The 21,893-nt window shown below is 45.3% G+C and overlaps 1 protein-coding gene across 5 annotated transcripts in view; it reads left to right on the top strand.

Moving 5' to 3' along the window:
• Window positions 1-21,893, top strand: part of PTPRE (protein tyrosine phosphatase receptor type E) — a 172,743-nt gene that overhangs the window by 110,029 nt on the left and 40,821 nt on the right. For all 5 annotated transcript variants that reach the window (XM_087432857.1, XM_004438868.3, XM_087432853.1 and 2 more), the window contains exon 3: window positions 16,743-16,861. In XM_087432857.1, the coding sequence (XP_087288983.1) occupies window positions 16,750-16,861 (112 nt within the window). In that variant the 5' untranslated portion in view covers window positions 16,743-16,749. The remainder of the gene's footprint in view (window positions 1-16,742; window positions 16,862-21,893) is intronic.

A 21,893-nucleotide genomic window follows, 5' to 3' on the forward strand; every position in this document is an offset into this window, starting at 1 on the left:
CTGGTGACTTGGTGCCTGAGCTGGAGGGAGAGCAGCCCCAATGCCGGATCCCAGGGACTCCTCGGGACCAACTTCAGCTACTAGTTCTTGGGGACTCAGTGGGAGAATCGTGCCATTCTCCAAGCTGCTGCCTTTCTCTAGCACCTGGACGGGGCCGTGGGACCATCACTATCCACTAACATTGACTGAGCGTCTGCTGTGAGCCAGGCCCAGTGTGGGCTCCGCACGAAAGATGAGAAGCGTCTCTGGGCCCACGGGGCCTCTGGAAACAGACCTCATGACTGACCCTCTCAACGTGGGTGCTGACCACGCCAGGGCACTGTCCCAGACCATGGTCACTGCAGATGAGATGGACGCCGATGGACTCCTGAGTCTCGATGCCCAGAGGCACTGGGCGCACTTCCCTCTGGGGGGACCACTTAAGGCCCATGGTCTGCTTTCTTAATAATGCCAGATTCAACAGAAGCTTTAGTCTGTGTCTGAATAGAGAAGAATGTGTTGAATCACACGTATGTTCCAGCAGAATAACAAACTCTTAAAGCAGACGAGGACGACAGAGAGATGATGTATGTCTGGGTTGGAGCTGAGTTTGGACTCTCAGCATTGGTCTAAGGCCCCTGCAAGGCCGCGGCTGGGTGCACGCACCTGGGCACAATCAGGATTGAGGCTTCCAGGGCTCCTGGCGTTCTGGTGCCCAGCTGCATTCATTCGTGGCTCCTGAGCATCCACCCTGCAACAGTCGGATCTGTCCAAGGTGCTTCTGAAAGTTGTTTGCAGAGAAATTGTTCTTCTGTGAGCTGAGAGGGCACTTTTCTCCCCCTACACCAACCATCGGAGGAGGACATGACCTCCACAGAAGACAGACAGAGCAGACATGGGCACAGACATTCTCAGCGAGGGCCGAGGAGTGAGGGTCCAGACTCTGGGGCCATGGGCTCACTCGTGGAAACAGCAGATGCTCACCCTTGGGCTTCACCACAGCTCTGGCTGCTTCCAGAGGAAGTGATGGGGGAGCATGTCCTCTCAGCAAATACCAGCAGTTGCTCTGCTGAGTTAAAGTTTACCTGCCACTTGGTTGGGGTCCTGGCTGACAGTGGGGCCAAGTACTTCTAATAACCAGCCCAGTCTGACGAGTAACAGTTAACAGGAGTCACTCACATTTATTATCTCATTGGATCCTCTTGTTTTACTAATCAGGAAACGAGGTCAGAGAGGTGAAGTGTTCTGGCAAAGGCCCTCATCTGAGTGGAGGGGAGGAGAGAAGGAGAGAGAGGGAATGAGAGAGACAGAGACACTGAACCCAGCTGGGTCTTGAGTCTCAGTAGCCTGAGCTCTTTGGAAACCAGCTTAGGTTGACGAGACGGAGAGAAATCTGCTGTGATAGTCCATGAAAACTTATTTGACTTATTTCCTTCAAGAACATTCTTTTACCATCTCCCTTGTGCCGGTTAGAGACATGCATGAGAGCTGCTCCGCGGCCTCAGGAAGCCCCAGGGCATGAATAATTCTGCCCAGTGTAGTTAGCTTTAAAGCGGTGCTGCTGGAAAGCTTTGTTGGATGTCTTAAACACCGCCATCGTCAGCACTGCCAGGAGAGACTCTTGGTCTTCTGAGGCCTGTGCAGGTTCCGGGGCTTCCTAAAGGCGCCAGGTTCTCTGCACGCTCCAGGCCTCCCTCAGCTCATGCCGCCCCTCTGTTTTCACTCCCCCACCCTGGACTGCTTGACTCCTCATCTGAGAAGACACCCTTTCTCCCCAGGCCACCCTTCAGACCCCTTTGCATGGGGGTAGGTGTCCCGCTGGGTGCTTCCATCTCACCGTGTACATCCTTGTCCTGGCACATCTCAATTGCATTGTAGTTATTTAATTGTTTGATCTCTCTGGCCTAAATGCAAGCTCTAGGGGAACAAGGCAGTGTTTGTCTTGTTCAGTTGTCTCTCCAGACTTTGGAAAATGGTCAACTCTCATAAATATCACTGAATAAGTGAATGAATGAATGAATAAACAAATAATCAAACCAACAGATACTTGTAAGTCTACAGAGTTTCACTCAACTAGCAAATAAACTCATTTCTTTGAAATCAAAAGTGTACTATAAACCTAGCCACTAAAGTTTAGTCCACCCCTCATCATCTTTGGACACCTCCACATCTGATCCAAGGTGGGTGGCTGAAGCGTGGCCCAGGGCTCACCCAGAGGGGAGCCGCCCAGCCCACGGAGTTGGCCAACTTCTCCTCTATTGTCCACACTTCTGAGCAGAGGGTGGGCCTCCTCCACTGGGCACCTTCTTCTTAGTGAGAGTTGACAGGGAACTGTGCATTTCCAACATGACTGCTATCCTCTCACCCCACTACTGCCGAGTCCCACAGGCAGATGGATAGGGCCTTGTCGTGTGCTTCCTGCCATTTCCCTGCTCAAAGTGCTTTGGGCAGTGGTTCTGCCTCCCACATTGACCTTCCTGCTGGGCCTCTCCGGTGGTCCTCTGATAAAATGCATCTCTTTTGAGTGATGGATGACCAGGCCTTTAGGGAACATGGAGTACCTGTGGGAGTGATTCTATCCCACCGATGGGGGGCGTGCCAGACAGATCTGAGCGTGGCAGCGTTCATTACCTGGTTCAGCTATGAACCTTCAGGACAAAAAAAGGTGGAAGAGACTGGATAGGGTGAGCCCCAAGATGTGTTTTGGTGAGAGTAAGAAGAATAAGAGCTCATCCTATGACACTGGTCTTGGAGATGGAACTCTTGGGGAGCCCAGGCTCAGTGCCACCCCCTGCCCCTTCTGTCTACTTTCTCTCGGGGGAAACACATTTCCCTCTTTCACTGGGACCCATTTTTTGCTTTTTGTCTCTGTTTCTTGTCCAGGGTCACATTTCTTCTGTATTTTTCATCTCATAGTAATGAATAATGAAAATTTTAGTCATGAAATGATGTTTGCATTAAAGGAGTCCAAGAAGGGCTTGGTGGCCTGCCACTCGGTTCTCCCAGCTTCTGCCCTGGTTTTGTCTCAGGGTGTGAGACCCGCAGGCAGGGACCACCTTGTCTAGCAGAGGAGATGACCAGCCACCCTCTTCTCTCTTCCCCACTCTTCCCTGACGCAGTGTAGGCAGTCCTGCCCTTTCAAGGACAACAGCTGGTTAGGAAAGGCAAAGTGCACTTGGACAAAAGTGAGTTGGGAGATGACTCCTCTGGCCTCACAATGTGGTGGGAAAAGCATTTGAGGCTGGGGTCCCTGCTGGCCACTTGTTACACCCACCAGTTGAGAGGTGGCCCATGACATGGCCCATGAGGTGCCACTGGTCATCAGGGTCAGTGGGAAACATGAGCGATTACAGGGTAGGCGTTTTTGAAATATTTACGGGAAATAGAGGTGGAAGAGATTTGCTATAGAACTGGTAGAGAACAGCCTGAACTCTTACTACACTTGCTTGGGCATTTACTGTACAGTGTAAATCTACAACTTGTTATATCAATTATTTTTTAGTAACACTTTTTGAATTTGCATTAAACCCATTTGTCAGGAATAAACTTTAAAAAGGTATATCAAGCACTGAGTTTCTGTTTTCAAGAAAGTTGATTGTTAAGCTGTAATTTGCACAAAATATTCGTCAATAGTTATTACCCATCTCCGGGGCTATAATGGTGCCACTGACCACATAGAAGCCAGGAGAAAAAAGCTGCTAGGAGCACTTCAGCATCTATTTAGTGGCTGCTTTAAGAAGTCTGTGCCTGAGGATGATGAATGGAACATGCATTACATACTGCTCTGCGGAGCATGACTTTTCGTTTAAAGCAAATGACTATTCTTCTTAGTTAATTTTCCTCATTTTCAATTCCGAGTTTCGTTGTGCACTTCCAGAAGGTGGAGTGATAGCTGTTAATGCTCCCAATAGCAGACGAACTTCACAAACCATCAGATGATGCCAGTTTTAGATCAGTGTCATTTTCAAACAGTGATTTTTCAAACAGAAAATCAGTTCATTCCAGTAGTGGTTCCACTGATTTTTACTCATTCCATGGAGTCCGGGTACAACTTGGAAGTTCCTTCTGTCCAAGGTGAGCACCTGGTGTGATCGCTGATGTCACTGGAAATGCAGTGAAAGAATTCAACATCGGTGATGCAATTATTTGTTTTGTGGGATAATCTAAATATATAAATCTTGGTGGAGCTCAGTGTTTGTGGTGAATGTATCACATTTGGAATTGGTTGTGGTGGACCAATAATTTATAACTGTGTCCAAACCTACTCTATATCTTATCAGTTAAAATAGAAGCTGTTGATGTCAAGTTTTACAAATACACAGAGTAACTGAACTACAAACCTATGGTAATGAAGCAGATGTTGAATTTTTAGAAATGCTTCAGCTTGGTAGCATGCATTCTCACTTCCCTGCTCATCATCAAATTTCAGAAATGTTTGGGCCTTCAAAGAATTACTTTAAATCAACCTAAGTGTCCTACAAAGACGGTGAGCTTTTCTGTAAACAAGGCCCTAAATGTTGGTTGCATTTGGTTCTAAATTAGTTGGAAATATTTAATAGAAGTATTCAACAAATAGAGCACCAGGAAACACAACCACAAAACAAGACACAACAAAAAACTCTTAGCTGTTGAAACTTTTATATAATTACAATTGCTGAAAACATAGGTTATGAACAAGAAGATGTTAAAATTTATGCCTACAAAAGCAAGAAAGGAATAAAGCAAATTAAATGATGCGAGTTCACAAGATGCTAATTTGAAAAAAATTGCAGCAATTTTATGAAAAAATTTAAATATTAAGGCTATAGAAAAATATATTAAAAGTGAAACATATTAAGAAGAGACAAGGCTAAGAAATTGATTAGAGTGGGTGAACATGTACTGAGAAGAAGCATTCTGTTCATGTTCTCATTTTATTTTCATATACTCAATGTGAAAAGTTTTTTTTAAAAAGGTACTGTTGTAATGTGCATGGATATGTTAATTTTGTTTTCTAGAAAGTCTTTTTTTAATTTTTAAAAATAATTTTTAATAGAACTACTTAATGGATTCCCATTGTAATAAAACCAAAATCCTGGTTAATCACTAAATATTTTAGAAAAGCCTACAGCTTTGATTGTTTCAACCCGTCACTCTCTAAAGAGTCCTAGTTTGGATGAGAAATTCCATGGTGCCCATTCCAGGTGCCTCTTTAAGTGCAGTAGCTTCACATCCCGAGCATGACTCCTCCCAGATCTCTGTCTCTGCTCCTTTGTGAAAGAGCTGCGTCTGTTTTATGATTGACAGTAGAAGAACCAGGTGTTTTAACCACACGATGGGTTCCAGCCGCAGAGAGAAAACACTAGCCTCTTGGAGCTGCAGGAGGCAGTCTGGGTCAGTCCACTCAGGACACCAGGGCCAGCTGGAAAGGGCACTTTGCAGTCCCTTGGGGCAGGAGGGGTCAGCCAGGCAGCCCCTCCTCAAAGACACTGGCTCAGGGAGGGCTCCATGCCCTCCAGACCCCAAAGGCCCAATCATCTGGAGTGGCCAGGTGAGGGGGTGTGGACATGAGACATCCCCTGCCCTCAAGAGGCTCTCGGTCTTGTTCGGTGACCCGGCACCCAATGACCTTAAACCACACCAGGCAGTGTGACCCCAGGGAGAAAGAGTGTCTCAGACTTGCGGGAGCACAGAAGCTGGTGGGACCAAGTAAAAGGAAAGCAGAGATTGGGGATTCATCACCCAGTGAGGGGAGGCCTGTGAGCGAGGGCTAGGGAAGTGGACTGGGGTCGGGAGAATCCCTCTCCTGCCTTTGGTTCTCCACCTCCACCTGCCTCCTGTCCCCGGCCACCACTTCCCAGCCTCCCACCCGGCTCCCTTCCTGTCCCTAAGTGTGGTGGCCTCCTTCAGCTCAGCACCTCTACCTCACCTCTCCCCTCTCCATACAGCCCCCAGGGTGAATTCACCCACACACTGACCGTTCAGCCCACCCCTCCCTGCCAGCCAAGCCCCAGGCCCTAAACACAACTCCTGTTGGCAGTCTCCACTAGAATGTTCCACAGCCCCCTGAAATTCAACTTGTCATCACACTGCAAGGACAACAGGACATTTCTCATAAGATTTCAATGAAGGTTGGTGAGGTAATTGATCTCAGAACCTCAGCTAGCTTGTTACACTTCATAGGAGCTCGATAAATGGTGGCTTATATTATTGTTTTATGCTCCAAACTAAGATCGTCTTTATCCCCAAATTTGGGCCCCCATTCTCCCTATCTCAGCTAATGAATGATGTCCTGTCCCACCCATCTCCCCAGATGGAAATCCCAGTACCTTTGACACCCCACTCGTCACCATATCCAACTGATTACCATTCCTGTGGATTCTGCCTTTGAAATCTCTCTTACATCCCTCCCTCCTTTCCATTCCCATTGTCCTGACTTAGTTCAGTCCTTCTTATTCTATTGTTTAGACCAGCAAGTCTCAAATTTTAATGTGCATACGAACCACCTAGGGATCCTCTGGCAATGTGGGTCTGAGGCAGGGCCTGAGAGTCTGCATTAAGCTCCTACATGATGCCCACGCTCCTGCACCACTCGGGGGCAGCAGAGGCTTACACTCTGTCTCATATGGCTCACGACTGGTTTCCAGTGCTCCCTCTCACAGCTTTAATGGCAGCTCATTGCTCAGAGCCAAGGTTTTCAACTTCAGTCTCTAAAAACCCATCACTCCCCCTATATTCGGATTTCATACATCAGGAGTTGGACCCAGGAATTGGCATCATTCTTTTTTTTTGATTGCTTCTTTTTATTACTCTTTCTCCCCAGTAATTACATTAGTCCTATTGTTGTGCCTCAGGCACTGAACTAGGGTACTAATGAGAATATCTCAATATTTGTAGGTCAAATGACATTTTCATTCTTCTTCTCTGTGAGATGGGATTAGCAGATTGTCTAATTTTATTATTTTAAAGCTTTCTATTATGTTGTCATATTATTTTTTTCAATTATTTTATTGAGGTCGTAATGGTTTATAACATTGTGTAATTTCAGGTACACATTATTATTTATCAGTTTTCCTATACACTGTATCGTGCTCATCACCAATAGTCTAATTTTTATTCGTCACCATACGTATGTGCCCCTTTACCCCTTTCACCCACTCCCCAACTCCCTTCCCTTCTGGTAACCACTAATCTGTTCTCTTTATCCCTGTGTTTATCTTCCACATATGAGTGAAATCATGCGGTATTTGTCTTTCTCTGTCTGGCTTATTTTGCTTAACATAATACCCTCCAGGTCCATCCATGTTGTTGCAAATGGGACGATTTTGTCCTTTTTTATGGCTGAGTAGTATTCCATTGTATATATATATACCACATCTTTATCCATTCATCAGCTGATGCGCACTTGGGTTGCTTCCATGTCTTGGCTGTTGTAAATAATGCTGCAGTGAACTTAGGGGTGGTTAAATCTGTTTGAATTGTTGATTTAATGTTCTTTGGACAAATACTCAGTAGTGGGATAGCTGGATGGTATGGTGTTTCTATTTTTAATTTTTTGAGAAATCTTCGTACTTTTTTCCATAGTGGCTGCACCACTTTGCATTCCCACCAGCAGTATATGAGGTTTCCCTTTTTTGTGTGTGTGAGGAAGATTAGCCCTAAGCTAACATCTGTTGCCAATACTCCTCCTTTTCCTTGAGGAAGACTGGCCCTGAGCTAACATCTGTGCCCATCTTCCTCTACTTTATATGGGACACCGCCACAGCATGGCTTGACAAGCAGTACTTCAGTCCACGCCCAGGATCCAAATCTGTGAACCCTGGGCCACCGAAGCAGAGCACTTGAACTTAACCAGTATGCCACCAGGCTGGCCTTGAGTGTTCCCTTTTCTCCACATCCTCTCTAACGTTTGTTATTTTTTGTCTTGGTAATTATAGCCATTCTGACAGGTGTAAGGTGATATTTTGTTGTAGTTTTGATCTGAATTTCCCTAATAATTAGTGATGTTGAACATCTTTTCACGTGCCTGTTGGCCATCTGTATGTCTTCTTTGGAAAAATGTCTGTTCATATCCTCTGCCCATCTTTTGATTGGGTTGTTTGTTTTTTTGTTGTTGAGTTATATGAGTTCTTTATATATTTTGGAAATTAACCCCTTGTCAGATGTATGATTTTCAAATATTTTCTCCCAGTTGTGGGTTGTCTTTTCATTTTGTTCATGGTTTCCTTTGCCTTGAAGAAGCTCTTTAGTCTGATGAAGTCCCATCTGTTTGTTTTTTCTTTTGTTTCCCATGCCTGAGTAGACATGGTATTCGAAAAGATGCTGCTAAGACCGATGTCGAAGACTGTACTGCCTATATTTTCTTCTAGGAGTTTCATGGTTTCAGGTCTTACCTTCAAGTCTTTAATCCATTTGGAGTTAATTTTTGTGTATGGTGTAAGATAATGGTCTACTTTCATTCTTTCGCATGTGGCTGTCCAGTTTTCCCAACACCATTTATTGAAGAGACTTTCCTTTCCCCCATTGTATGTTCTTGGCTCCTTTGTCAAAGATTAGCTGTCCATAGATGTGTGGTTTTATTTCTGGGCTTTCGATTCTATTCCATTGACCTGTGTGTCTGTTTTGTGCCAGTACCATGCTTTGTAGTATATTTGGAAGTGAGGGATTGTGATGCCTCGAGCTTTGTTCTTTTTTTCTCAGGATTGCTTTAGCTATTCAAGGTCTTTTGGTGTTCTAGATAAATTTTGAGATTCTTTGTTCTATTTCCATGAAGAATGTCATTGGGATTCTGATTAGGATCTCATTGAATCTGTAGATTGCTTTGAGTAATATGGACATTTTATTGTTTATTCTTCCAATCCATGAGCATGGAATATATTTCCATTTCTTTATGTCATCTTCACTTTCTTTCAATAATGTCTTATAGTTTTCAGTGTATAGGTCTTTCAACTCCTTGCTTAAATTTATTCCTAGATATTACATTCTTTTTGTTGTGATTGTAAATGGGATTGTATTCTTGACTTCTCTTTCTGCTAGTTTGCTATTAGAGTATAGAAATGCAACTGATTTTTGTAAGCTGATTTTGTACCCTGAAACTTTGCTGTAGTTGTTGATTATTTCTAATAGTTTTCTGATGGATTCTTCAAGGTTTTCTATATATAGGATCACGTCATCCTCAAACAGTGAGAGTTTCAGTTCTTCCTTTCTGATTTGGATACTTTTTATTTCTTTTTCTTGCCTAATTGCTCTGGCCAAAACTTCCAGTACTATGTTGAATAAGAGTGGTGAGAGTGGGCACCCTTGTCTTGTTCCTGTTCTCAGAGGGATGGCTTTCAGTTTTTCAGCATTGGGTATGATGTTGGCTGTGGGTTTGTCATATATGGCCTTTATTATGTTGAGGTACTTTCCTTCTGTGCCCATTTTATTGAGAGTTTTTATCATAAATGGGTGTTGGATCTTGTCAAATGCTTTCTCTGCATCTATTGAGATGATCATGTGATTTTTATTCCACATTTTGTTAATGTGGTGTATCACGTTGATTTGCGGATGTTGAACCATCCCTGTGTCCCTGGTGTAAATCCCACTTGATTGTGGTGTATGATTCTTTTAATGTATTGCTGTGTTCTGTTTGCCAATATTTTGTTGAGGATTTTTGCATCTATGTTCATCAGGGATATTGGTCTGTAATTTTCCTTCTTTGTGTTGTCCTTGTCTGCTTTTGGTATCAGGGTGATGTTAGCCTCATAGAATGAGTTAGGAAGCATTCTGTCTTCTTCAATTTTTTGGAATAGTTTGAGAAGGATTAGTATTAAATCTTCTTTGAATGTTTGTTAGAATTCTCCAGAGAAGCCCTCTGGTCCTGGGTTTTGTTTTTTGGGAGGTTTTTGATTACTGTTTCAATCTCTTTACTTGTGATTGGTCTATTCAGATTCTATATTTCTTCTTGATTCAGCTTTGGGAGGTTGTATAAGTCTAAGCATTTATCCACTTCTTCTATCCTATTTGTTGGCATATAGTTTTTCATCGTATTCTCTTACTATCCTTTGTGTTTCTGTGGTATCTGTTGTAATTTCTCCTCTTTCACTTCTAATTTTATTTATTTGAGCCTCCTCTCTTTTTTTCTTCGTGAGTCTGGCTAAGGGTTTGTCAATTTTGTTTATCTTTTCAAAGAACCAGCTCTTAGTTTCATTGATTCTTTCTACTGTTTTTTTTTTTTTTTTTTGGTCTTTATTTCATTTATTTCTGCTCTAATTTTTATTATTTCCCTCCTTCTGCTGACTTTGGGCTTTGGTCTTTTTCTAGTTCTATTAGGTGTAGTTTAAGGTAGCTTATTTGAGATTTTTCTTGTTTGTTGAAGTGGGCCTGTATTGCTATGAATTTCCCTCTTAGAATTGCTTTTGCTACATCCCATAAGAGTTGGTATGCTGTATTTTCATTTTGTTTTGTCTCCAGGTATGTTTTGATTTCTCTTTTGATTTCTTCATTGATCCAATGGTTGTTCAATAGCATATTGATTAGTCTCCACATATTTGTGTCTTTCCCAGCTTTTTTCTTGTAGTTTATTTCTAGTTTAATAGCATTGTGGTCAGAAAAGATGCTTGATATGATTTCAATCTTCTTAAATTTATTGACGCTTGCCTTGTTTCCCAACATATAGTCTATCTTTGAGAATGTTCCGTGTGCACTTGAGAAGAATGTGTGTTCTGTTGTTTTGGGATGGAATGTTCTATATATGTATATATTAAGTCCGACTGATCTAGTTTTTCATTTAAGTCCACTATTTCCTTGTTGATTTTCTGTCTGGATGATCTGTCCATTGACGTAAGTGGGGCGTCGAGGTCCCCTACTATTATTGTGTTGCTGTTAATCTCTCTCTTTAGGTCTGTTAATAGTTGCTTTATATACTTTGGTGCTCCTTTGTTCAGTGCATATATATTCATAAGTGTTATGTCCTCTTGGTAGAATGTCCCTTTTATCATTATATACTGCTCCTCTTTGTCTCTCATTGCCATTTTCATCTTGAAGTCTGCTTTGTCTGATATAAGTATGATAACAGCTGCTTTCTTTTGCTTGCCATTTGCTTAGAGTATTGTCTTCCACCTCTTCACTCTGAGCCTGTGTTTGTCTTTAGAGCTGACATGTGTTTCCTGGAGGCAGCATATTGTTGGGTCTTGTTTTTTAATCCATCCAGCCGCTCTGTGTCTTGATTGGAGAATTCAATCCATTTACATTTAGAGTGATTATTGATATCTGAGGGCTTAATACTGCCATTTTGTCACTAGTTTTCTGGTTGTTCTAAATTTCCATTGTTTCTCTGCCCTTGTATTTCCAACTGCCGTTTCAGTTTGGTGGTTTTATGTGATGGTTTTCTCAGTTTTCTCTTTATTTATGATTTGTGTCTCTGCTCTGATTTTTTGTTTAGTGGTTACCATGAGGTTTGTATAAAAGATCTCATAGATGAGATAGTCCATTTTCTGGTAGCCTCTTATCTCCCTTAGCCTAAGCAGGTTCCATCCCTTTCCTCTTCCCCTTCTAAGTTATTGTTGTCACAACTTATTCTGTTTTTTATTGTGAGTTTGTGACTAAATTGAAGTATTTATCATTATTTTTGATGCTTTCCTTCCCTTTATCTTTTATGTTATAATTAAATGTTTGCTAATCTGTTCTGATGGAGAGCTGCAATTTTCTGATTTTTGTCTGTCTATTCATCTCCTTGCTAAAGGCTTTGTAAACCTTTGCCTTTTTGTTTCAGGTATGAGGGCATCCTTGATCATTTCTTGTAAGGGAGGTCTGGTGGCAATGAACTCCCTCAGCTTTTGTTTATCTGAGAAAGCTTTTATTTCTCCATTATATCTGAAGGATAGTTTCACTGGATAGCGTATTCTTGGCTGAAAGTTTTCATCTTTTAGTGTTTTGAATATATCATTCCAAGCTCTCCTAGCCTGTAAGGTTTCTGCTGAGAAATCCACTGAAAGCCTGATAGAGGTTCCTTTATAGATGATTCTCTTCTGCCTTACTGCTCTTAATATTTTTTCTTTGTCATTCACTTTTGCCAATTTTACTGTTATATGCCTTGGAGAAGGTCTTTTAGCATTGATGTAATTAGGAGTGCTATTGGCTTCATTTACTTGTAAGTCCAGTTCCTTCCTCAGGTTTGGGAATTCTCAGCTATTATTTCTTTGAACAAGCTCTCTGCTCCTTTTTCCCACTCTTCTCCCTCTGGAAAACCTATAGTCCTTATGTTGCATATCCTAATTGAGTCAGATATTTCTCAGAGAATTTCTTCATTTTGTTTTAAGTCTTAGTTCTCTCTCCTCCTCCACCTGAGGTATTTCTATATTTCTGTCCTTTAAATCTTTAATTCTACCCTCCATAATGTCAGCTCTATTTTTTAAGAATTCTAGCTTATTATTATCTCATTCATTTTGTTCTTCATCTCCAGAATTCCTGTCTGTTTTTTTTTTTAAGAGTTTCAATCTCTGTTGAAGTATTCCTTCTGCTCATTAATTTTATTCCTGAGTTCATTGAACTGTCTTTCTGAGGTTTCTTGTAACTCATTGAGTTTCTTTATGACAACTACTTTGAATTCTCTGTCATTTAGATTGTAAATTTCTGTGACTTCAGGATCAGTTTCTGGATACTTGTCATTCTCCTTCTGCTCTGAAGTGTTACTGTCATTTTTCGTGGTGTTTGGTGAACTGATCTTTTGCTGAGGCATTTGTAGTAGTATCAGGTCGCAGATTCCACCTGCCACCTCTCGGGAGCAGGGGAGGGTGGGCAGGAGCTGTGTTTTCTGAACCTGCCGTGTCTGCTGGAAGTTGTGCCGATAGGGCTCATTTGTGTTTGCCCGCTGGCTGCAGCCACTTGGTGGGTCACACACACATGCACAGGTGCTCTGGTCTGGAACCGCTGCCTTGGCTGGGGACCAGCTGAGCTGGTGCTCTAGGTGAGAGGGGAGGGGCGCTTTCTTTCGCATGTGCAGGCCTGCTCTGCGCTCACGGGCTGTTCACCTGGGCTGCTGTGCTTGGTGGGAGCACCCACGTGGTGGTTGATCTGTGCCACTCAATGTGGAGCATTCCCATGGGCTGGGTTGCAAGTCTGAAAGTGAAAGCATTTGCTTGTAGGCCTGCGTGCCGCACCCCCCCCCCCCCGCCTCCTCTTACAGTCACACACCAGCTGCTGCATGAGGACCCATGGCCTGGATCTCTGCCACTGTGGAGGGAGAGGGGATGTGCTCACCTCCTTCCATTGCTTCCCTGGGAGCCAGTCCCCCCACCTTCAGATGTATGGCTGCATGGGTCTCTTAGATGTTCTACTGTGCTTTGTAGGAAATCCTCTATTAGTTAATGAATGTCCATTTGGTTGTAACCTAGAGGGGAGAGACTAAGGGAACAACTCACCCTGCCATGATGCTGATGTCACTCCAGCATCATTTTTTAATGCTCCCAAGTGGTCCTAATAATGTAGGCCATTGATGGAAAATGAGACTTTAAGACCACACCAAACTTTTTAACGTGGCATTTGAGGGCCTTCTCAGTTCAGCCCCAGTCTTTCCATCTTTGCTCATTTCTGCTTCCTTCACATACCAGAGGTCCAGCAGACCAAACTGCCCACTGTCTGGAAAATAGGTCATGCCTGTGCCTCCTTCAGGCCTCCATCCCTCTGCCCTTCTGTTCTGGACGCCTGCTCAGCACCTCGTCTTTGGGAAGCCTTGGTGACCTCCCCGGGTGAATCATTGTTGCTCACCTTCCTTCCCTGGCTCTGTGGCCACACATCTCCAGAGCTCAAGAGCCAGGGTCTTTAGGTGGCCGTTTGCCCACTTGTCTTTCCAGCTCAGTGGAGGGGCTTTAGGGCGGGGGACTGCATTCATCTTTGCATCTCCAGGATCTGGTGGGCTGCCTGCCCCAGTGTAGTTGCTCAATGAAGAGGATTAAAAAGGATCAAATGGAATAAAAGTCTTCTAATGAAATTGATAGCTGACTGACTTTTGGTGTGAGTAAAAACAAAGGCTGCTTTGTTGGAAATAAACCATCTTGATAATCCCAGTTCTGGAGATCACACATGTTTTATGGCCCACAGTACTTAGCATTTGGTAAGCACACAACAAATGCTGATTAAATGCAAATCGTTAAAATTCAAGATGGATTTAATTACTATTTCAAGCATTGTATCTGTGCTTATCAGATAGCTTGTGCAAGTCCTTTGAGGGTGAATGGCCAGGGGCTGGCGCATTGTCATTGGCTTTGCAATGTAAGTGCTGCAATAAAGGAGACTCAAGATGGTGGGATGGGTTTGAATTCTGAAAAGTGTAGTGCCCTCTGCTGGTCATACCGGGTAGATCACCTGCTGCTCCTGGAGGCACTTACAGGCCTGATGGTGTCTGAGGCTTGATGAGATGATCTTTGTCTGGCTCAAGGGCGTCAGTCTCCTCTTAGTTCATTGAGCATTTGGAGAGGAGGATTTTTGAATTAATGCATGTGATGAGAAAAAATATTTAAACTAGGAATTCTGAACCTCTGGAGTTGTATTAAACCAATTAATACTTCCTAGTCAATTACTCTGCCATTTACTCTAATATATTAAAAGCTTTGTAGCAGTCTTCCATAACAGAGTTGTTTTGTTTTGTTTTGTTTTTGCTGAGGAAGGCCTGCCCTGAGCTAACATCCGCTGCCAATCTTCCTCCTTTTTTTGCTTGAGGAAGATTAGCCCTGTGCTAACATCTATTTTGTATGTGGGTCACCGCCACAGCATGGCTGACGAGTGGTGTAAGTCCACGCCCAGGATCTGAACCCACGAACCGGGCCACCAAAGTGGAGCATGCTGAACTTAACCACTACGGCGGGGGCTGGCCCCCAGAATTTTTTTAATGCAGTGTATGCAGAGCTGCTTGTCAGGGGTTGAGAGCTTTTGTCTCCAGTGGTCCTGGGTTCGAATTGCAGCCCCTCCATTTTCTCTGAACTGCCTTTGAACCAGTTCTTTATCCTCATGGATCCTCAGTTTCTCAGTCCTTGAGAGATTATTGTGAGGATAATGCCCACATCAAGGGCCTAGCACATAGTAGGGGCTCATGGAACAAGAGCTATTTCTTGTGTGTGGCTCACTTTATAAATCTAAAATGTATATTTTAGAAATAGAAAGACGAAAGAAGTGGAAGCATTAATTGTGGTTATCGGAGTTGTTCTGGGCTAATTATTATAATGTGCTCCTAATGGTTTCATTTTAATTGTGGTAATGGCTGAAAAATGATTAGGATTTTTTGCTCTCATTCAGTGTCTTCTCTAATTACAAGGAACCAGTGTTTCTTGGCCTCAGTCCATTCATATCCATGAGGGAGGTTTTTTGCAGGAAAGTGCTCTCTGTGAGGATGGGGCATCCTAGGCTGACCATGGACAGGGTTCAGTGGATGGGAAATGGAGGGGTCATGCAGGAGAGAGGGACCCCACACCTTGACTGCATGTCTGTACCATCACCACCTGATCTGCACTCGGCAGGTGCCACTGCCCACGCCTACCTTCAGTAAGTCCTCTAAGAGGGCACCACCAAGCGGTCACTGTGACATTTCCTGAGAATCTAAGGTGTTTTGGCAAAACAGAGTCCCAGGTGGGGATCTGAGGTCTCCTGGGTGAAAGAGTCTTCTGTGTTGAGCTGCATCACAATTTGGGTTTGCCCAGCACATCCACCCAACCGCCCGATAAATACTTACCTCCATTCCCGAGGTGCCCAAGCAGCTCTCTCAGAGACGAGCTGACCGGGGCCTCCTCCTCGAGGAGGGAGCTTCCCTCTGCTTCACCTGAGGGTTCAGACAAGAGCAGAATCAGATGCAGGGCCATCAGCCTGGAGCTGTGAAGGTCAAACGAGATGATCCGTGAAGGCAACAGGCAAGGTGTTGGCTCAGAGCAGCATTGACATTAGATTTGCTCTTCTCAGCCCTGTTGTCACTGTTAACATGTCAGGGGTCAAAGGATTGAGCTGGGCTTTAAAACAATTAATTGGGCTCCAGAGCGTGGGAAACATAGAGGGCCTGGGGCTGGAGACAGTTGGGGACCTCTTCCCATAGCCCAGGTGGGAGGCAGTCAAGGCCTGCACTTGGAATAAAGGCTGGGGGTGTGGGTTGTGGTTGTGGCCAGGGAGACGGCAGAGGTGGACCCTGTGCAGAGGGGGTGGATGCTGCTTCCAGTCCCCTAGCACTGTGACCACAGGCTAATTAACCTGACTCCTTTCTGAGCTTGCAATTCTTCCCGAAGGTACTGATAATTCTCCGGGCTGTCGTGATGCAAAATAGAAACACACCCAGTCACCATAGGCACCATGGACTGTTCTACCAGTTATTATGAGGTGGCAATCCTGAAGTACTGGCGAACAGGCCTCTGTGAGGGTCTGTGCAGCTGCCTCTCAGAGTCCTAGATCTTGCGGTGTTTTCAGAGTTTATCCTCCCCAGGCACCTCCAAGTTCTTGTTCACTTCCCCTCTCCCCACCAAAACAGACAAAAAGGGAAATTAACCTGAATAGTGGGAGCCTGTATAACCTGAGGCTGGTTGGTGGAGTTACTCACCTGGCTTTGTTCTAAGGTGAAATTATTTTCCACGTGCAGGTACAAATTGTGCCAGCTGTGGTGCAAAGGCCCCCCTCCCTAACTCAGACCGACCCGACAACGCTCCCAGAGCCCCCACCGTCACCCCCATCCCCACCCACCCTGTGACTTCTGTGGGGTCCCCCGCCTCGGTGGAGGGCCAGCCCAGGCGTGTGGGGGGCGAGTCCCCTCAGCCTGTCCCTGCCTCTTCCAGGTTCGCCATGGCGCCCTTCTGTCCGCTCCTGCTGGCGAGTTTTAGCTTGCCGCTCGCCAAGGCTCTCAAGGACAACGGGACCACGCCAGCCGAGAGCAACTGGACCTCCACGACCCCAGGTAAGGCTGCTGCCTCTCCTCCCCTGCCCTCACTGCCCCCCACCCTCCTGCCCCTTCTAACAAGTTCTCAGAACCGTCCAGGGTGAAAAAGCAGCTGAGGAGGGAGAAGGACGATGTGGTTGGCTTGCTTAGTGTGCTTTTAATATTTCACACCTAGAAAAACAGGCTGGCTAGAGAAGCCCGTTGTTGTGTGTTTGACCAGAGCAAAACTGAGCATTCTGGAGGCAGCAGAGATAGCCCCTGTGCTGAGAGGTGGTGTCAGCTTCAGTGGGAGGTGGGAGAGCAGAGGGTTAACCATCCGGACCCCATTGTGCAGACTCTATTCACACCAACCCTGAACAAAGTCATGAGTCAATTGGGGACACTGAAACACTGACGTGACAGTTAATGAGATTAAGAAATTATTGTTAATATTTTTAGGTGAGATATTGGTATAGTAGTTAGGTTTATTTAAAAAACTAAGAGTCCTTACCTTTTAGAGATGCATGTTGAAGTATTTACACATGAAACAATATGATGTCTGGGAGTGACTTGGAAAAGAGTAGGTGGCGGGACAGGAGGTGGGGGGCTCTAGATGAGCACAGTCGGCCTTGTCCTGGTACGAAAGTGAGGTGGCAGATACATGGGGTTCATTATTCTGTTCTCTCACCTTTTACGTTTGAAAGTTAGACAGGCAAACAGGATAAAGAATCCATTGATACATGTGACAACATGGATGGACCTCCAAAACATGCCAAGTGAAAGAAGCTAGACACAAAAGACCACCTGTCATATGGTTCCATTTATATGAAATTCCCGGAATAGGCAAATCGACGAGGGGAAGAAGTATATTAGCGGTTGACTGGGGCTGGGGGTGGGCAGGAAGGGACCACAGATAGGCTGGAGGGATCTTACTGGGTTGATGGAAATGTTCTGAAATTGGATTGTGGTAATGGTTGCACAACTCTGTGAATTTACTAAAAATCATTGAATTGCATGCTTGAAATGGGTGTGTTTTATACTATGCAAATTTTACTCCAATAAAAGAAATACTATGCCAAGTTGAAGGAAAGAGGAGGAAGAGAGGGAGGCGAAGAGACGAGAGCACCAGTGCTCTTGATTGGCACCACCTGTCTTCAATTCTAGCTCCACCAGTTAATGCTGAGTGACCTTGAGTAAGTTACTGAACCCCTTTGTGCCTCAATGTCCCCATTTGTATATGGAGGTGATAATAGTACCTACTTTTTGGCAGTGCTGTGAGGATTAAAGGAGATAATCACGCTGGGGCGTAGAAGGCTCATCAGTGTTGGTCGTTACTGTTGTTAGCAGGAGAGTGTGTCACCAGCCAATCTCTTACTGCACAGAGAGTTGGCTCTTCAGTCCCCATTGGTATCTCCTTCATGGACAGGTGCCCAACACAGAGAGAGGCCCAACCAGGTGAGTTCAGGGTCCCCGAGGAGCTGATATATGTTTCCTGGGCAACCTCGATGCCTCCCTGGTAGACTTCCAGCCTGTCTGTGGCTGCCGGCTCTTTTTCTTGGCAGGGTTAACAGGAGCCTGCAACCAGCAAGGGCCAGTCCCCTCACTCTGCACTGGAGCCTGTTGCCAGTCCCCACACACCTGCTCCATCCCCTTCCCCTCCATCGCCTAAGACACCCAAACGTAAAACCCAGGAACTTCTCTGATCACTTGGTATATTGGTCAGGGTTCTCCAGAGAAACAGAATCAATGAGATATATACTTATATTTATATCTGTATTTATATTTATATTTATTAAGAGGAATTGGCTCACACAATTGTGTAGGCTGGCAAGTCCAAAATCTGCTGGGCCAGTGTCGCAGTTTGAGTGGGAAGGCTGGCAGGCTACTGTAGAACCAGGAAGAACAGTGTCCCAGTTGGAAGGCAATCAAGCACGAAGAATTCCCACTTACAGGAGGCTCAGCCTTTTTGTTGTATTCAGGCCATCAGCTGATTGGATGAGGCCCACCCACAGTGGGAGAGCAATCTGCTTTTCTCAGACCATTGATTTAAATGTTGAATCTCAGGGCCAGCCCCGTGGCTTAGCGGTTAAGTGCGCACACTCCGCTACTGGCAGCCCGGGTTTGGATCCTGGGCACGCACTGATGCACCGCTTCTCTGGCCATGCTGAGGCCGCATCCCAGGTACAGCAACTAGAAGGATGTGCGACTATGACATACAACTATCTACTGGGGCGTTGGGGAAAAAGAAAGGAGGAGGATTGGCAATAGATATTAGCTCAGGGCCGGTCTTCCTCAGCAAAAAGAGGAGGATTAGCATGGATGTTAGCTCGGGGCTGATCTTCCTCACAAAAAAAAAGAAAAAAAAATGTCGAATCTCATCCAAAAAGCACTCTCATAGAAACATCCAGAATAATGTTTGATCAAATATCTGGGCACCCCGTGGCCCAGTCAAGTTGACACATAAGATTAAGCATCACACTTGGTCATCATAAGACTTCGGGAAAACAAAAATTATCAACTTCCCTCCAGGAAAAAAGTTGACGAGGTGATTAGAGTTGGTACTGTTTGGGCCAGGGTCAGCGGTTCAATGCCCACCCAGCTCAAGGACTTCACACGATTTCCTAACCCTGGACAGCGTCCTACAGATGCACACTTGGCCCCACGAGGAGGGAGAAGTGAGGCTCTGTCGCTGACGCAAGCCCTCCAGCTAGGGGAGGAGTTCCAGGTGCCTGCCCATCTTTTGCAATGAGCAACATCTCCTCGCATTGAAACCTGGAGAAATCCAGAAACCACAACAAAAGAAAGACAGGAGCCCCTAGCAAACAGAAACCGCATTGTCATGCTGCCTCCTTCCCAGCTGGTCCTCTGGGGTGTCGGGTCATTGCAGTGTAGTGCGACCTGGGAGCCTCCAGACCTGCCCTGAGGACAGTGCGTCCCTGTGCCGGGCAGAGAGGAGCTGGCCTCTGCTGGCCCGATGCCCAACACCTGCAAGAACACTTAGCAAAAAAATTCAACCGGGCAGAGCATCGTTTGCCCCAAAGTAGGGAAGAGACACCGGAGCTATGTGGATGCTCCGCAGACGGCACGGTGGGCACCATCGGGGTGGCTCGCTCTCCACCCCTCGGCCTCTGCAGTTGCCTTGAATATAAAATGATTGGTTAATAACATTGCTGTGGGTGTCAGGTGCTCCTTTCAGAAAGAGGGGCTGTTGTGAGGTCTCGAGCCCACCAGAACGAATGTGAAATTCACACCTCTTTGTGGCTTCTGGGGGTGGCCTTCACCGGCTTGGCAGCAGCGGCTGGTCACACGTCAGAGAGGGAAATACAGGCCGGCTCCACTTCAAGGCCTCAGTTAGGGCTCCTTAGGCCTAGAATTCTGGAGGGGAACCTAACCCTGTGTAAAGTGCCCTTTGAAATTTCGTCTGTTCCCTAAAAGGAGGGTGAAGTATCATTTGTGATAACAGCACCTTGCCGCAGTATGCCAAAATAACTGGAAATCGTTTCATTTGCTCATTGAACAAAGTGTATTAAAGAATCATCAATAGGCATTCTTTTAGACAAGGAGTTGAAGGTAAATATTGACAAATTGTATAACAAAATGTTATTGTCCGTGTTATACGAAGAATCCTGAAAATTAATTAGAAAAAGACCACACAGTAGGAAAATAGTAAAGAATATGACCAGGCAAAATACAAATATCTAATTAATTATGTTCCGTTAATCATGAAAAGATGCTTCACTCTCTAGAAATTAGGGAAATGCAAGTTGAAATGGTATTATTTTACTTATCAGACCGACAAACATTACAAGGATTGCTGCTATCCAGGAGAAATAGGCTCTGTTGCACCCTCGAGGTGAGAGTGGAAGCTGCGAACTTGGAGGTGGTGTTTTGGCAGTTTCCACGGCAGTTTCGTATGTGTGCACACTGATGCAGAAGGTCCACTTCCAAGAGCTGTCCTACAGCAACACCTGCGAGATAAACTGAGAGAGGGAGAGACACACAAAATGCGAAATCGTAGGCAATAGCAAAAACGTTGCAAACAACCTAAATGTCCATCCAAATCTTGGTTTATCCAAAAAGTGAAAGTCCAAGCAGCCGTTAAACAAAATGAAGAGGCTCCCGTGTGCTGCTGGGGAAACTCTCCAAAATGGGCGACCGGAGGAGAAAGGCAAGTCACGGAGCTGCCCAGATAGCGTATTTCATGTGTTTTTGTTTGTTTGTTTTTTTCAGATTTAACGTTGCTATATTGTTGGGTGCCTTAAAATTGATGGTGTGTCACAATTACAATTAGCATCGCTCTTTTCTTTGTTAGTGGTTCATAACATAACAGCACATCTCACTGTGATGGGCACATCACTCCATGGAGGCTGAGATGCGGTGAGAGAGTAGTGGAATTCCAGTTATTTACCCAGCCTGTCGATTTATGAATGTAAGTGTGTAGAAAAACGCCAGGGAAGACCATTCCCATGTTTAACCCTGCATACTCTGGGAAAGAGAACGAGATGGCTCGTGCACCTGGACTCTTTATTTTGTGTTTGGTTGAACAGGTTGCAGCAGGCCTGGATCCCTGTATTGCTTGAATAGACTAGAACCCAGCACAATGTATGAGGTAGAGGGGAGGTAGAGGGCAGGAGCACACAGAGATAGGCCCCCTGGTCCAGTGCCCTCTGCCCGTGAGCAGCAGGGTCCTCCAGGGACCACAGGGAGCTCCCCCAGGACACAGCTGCTCTCTCTGCATCCCCCATCTTCTTTCCTTCTCTCCACTCCCACCCCTGCCCCAAGGGCAGAGCGTGTCCCTGTTGGATGGACATTGTCTAGTGCCCTTACTACAAAGGGGGAACCCCAGAGAGGGTCACTCAGCAGGGCCTCATGTGGAGCTCTCCAGGGCGAAGGCAGGAACCAAGGGGCCTTCCCCACCCGCCGGCTGCCCCTACCAGCTTCGCAGGGCCTTCCAGCACCGCAGGCATCTGCCCAGATTTAGGTGTGCAGATGCCTGGCTTAAGGTCAGAACTCACACTCAAGCCTATGAGTTTCCATTTCCGGGACCAGATTCTATATGAGCAAACGTGCA

The sequence above is a fragment of the Ceratotherium simum genome, chromosome 6 (assembly GCF_057802395.1).
Source record: "Ceratotherium simum simum isolate JZ-2026a chromosome 6, ASM5780239v1, whole genome shotgun sequence".
NCBI lineage: Eukaryota > Metazoa > Chordata > Mammalia > Perissodactyla > Rhinocerotidae > Ceratotherium > Ceratotherium simum.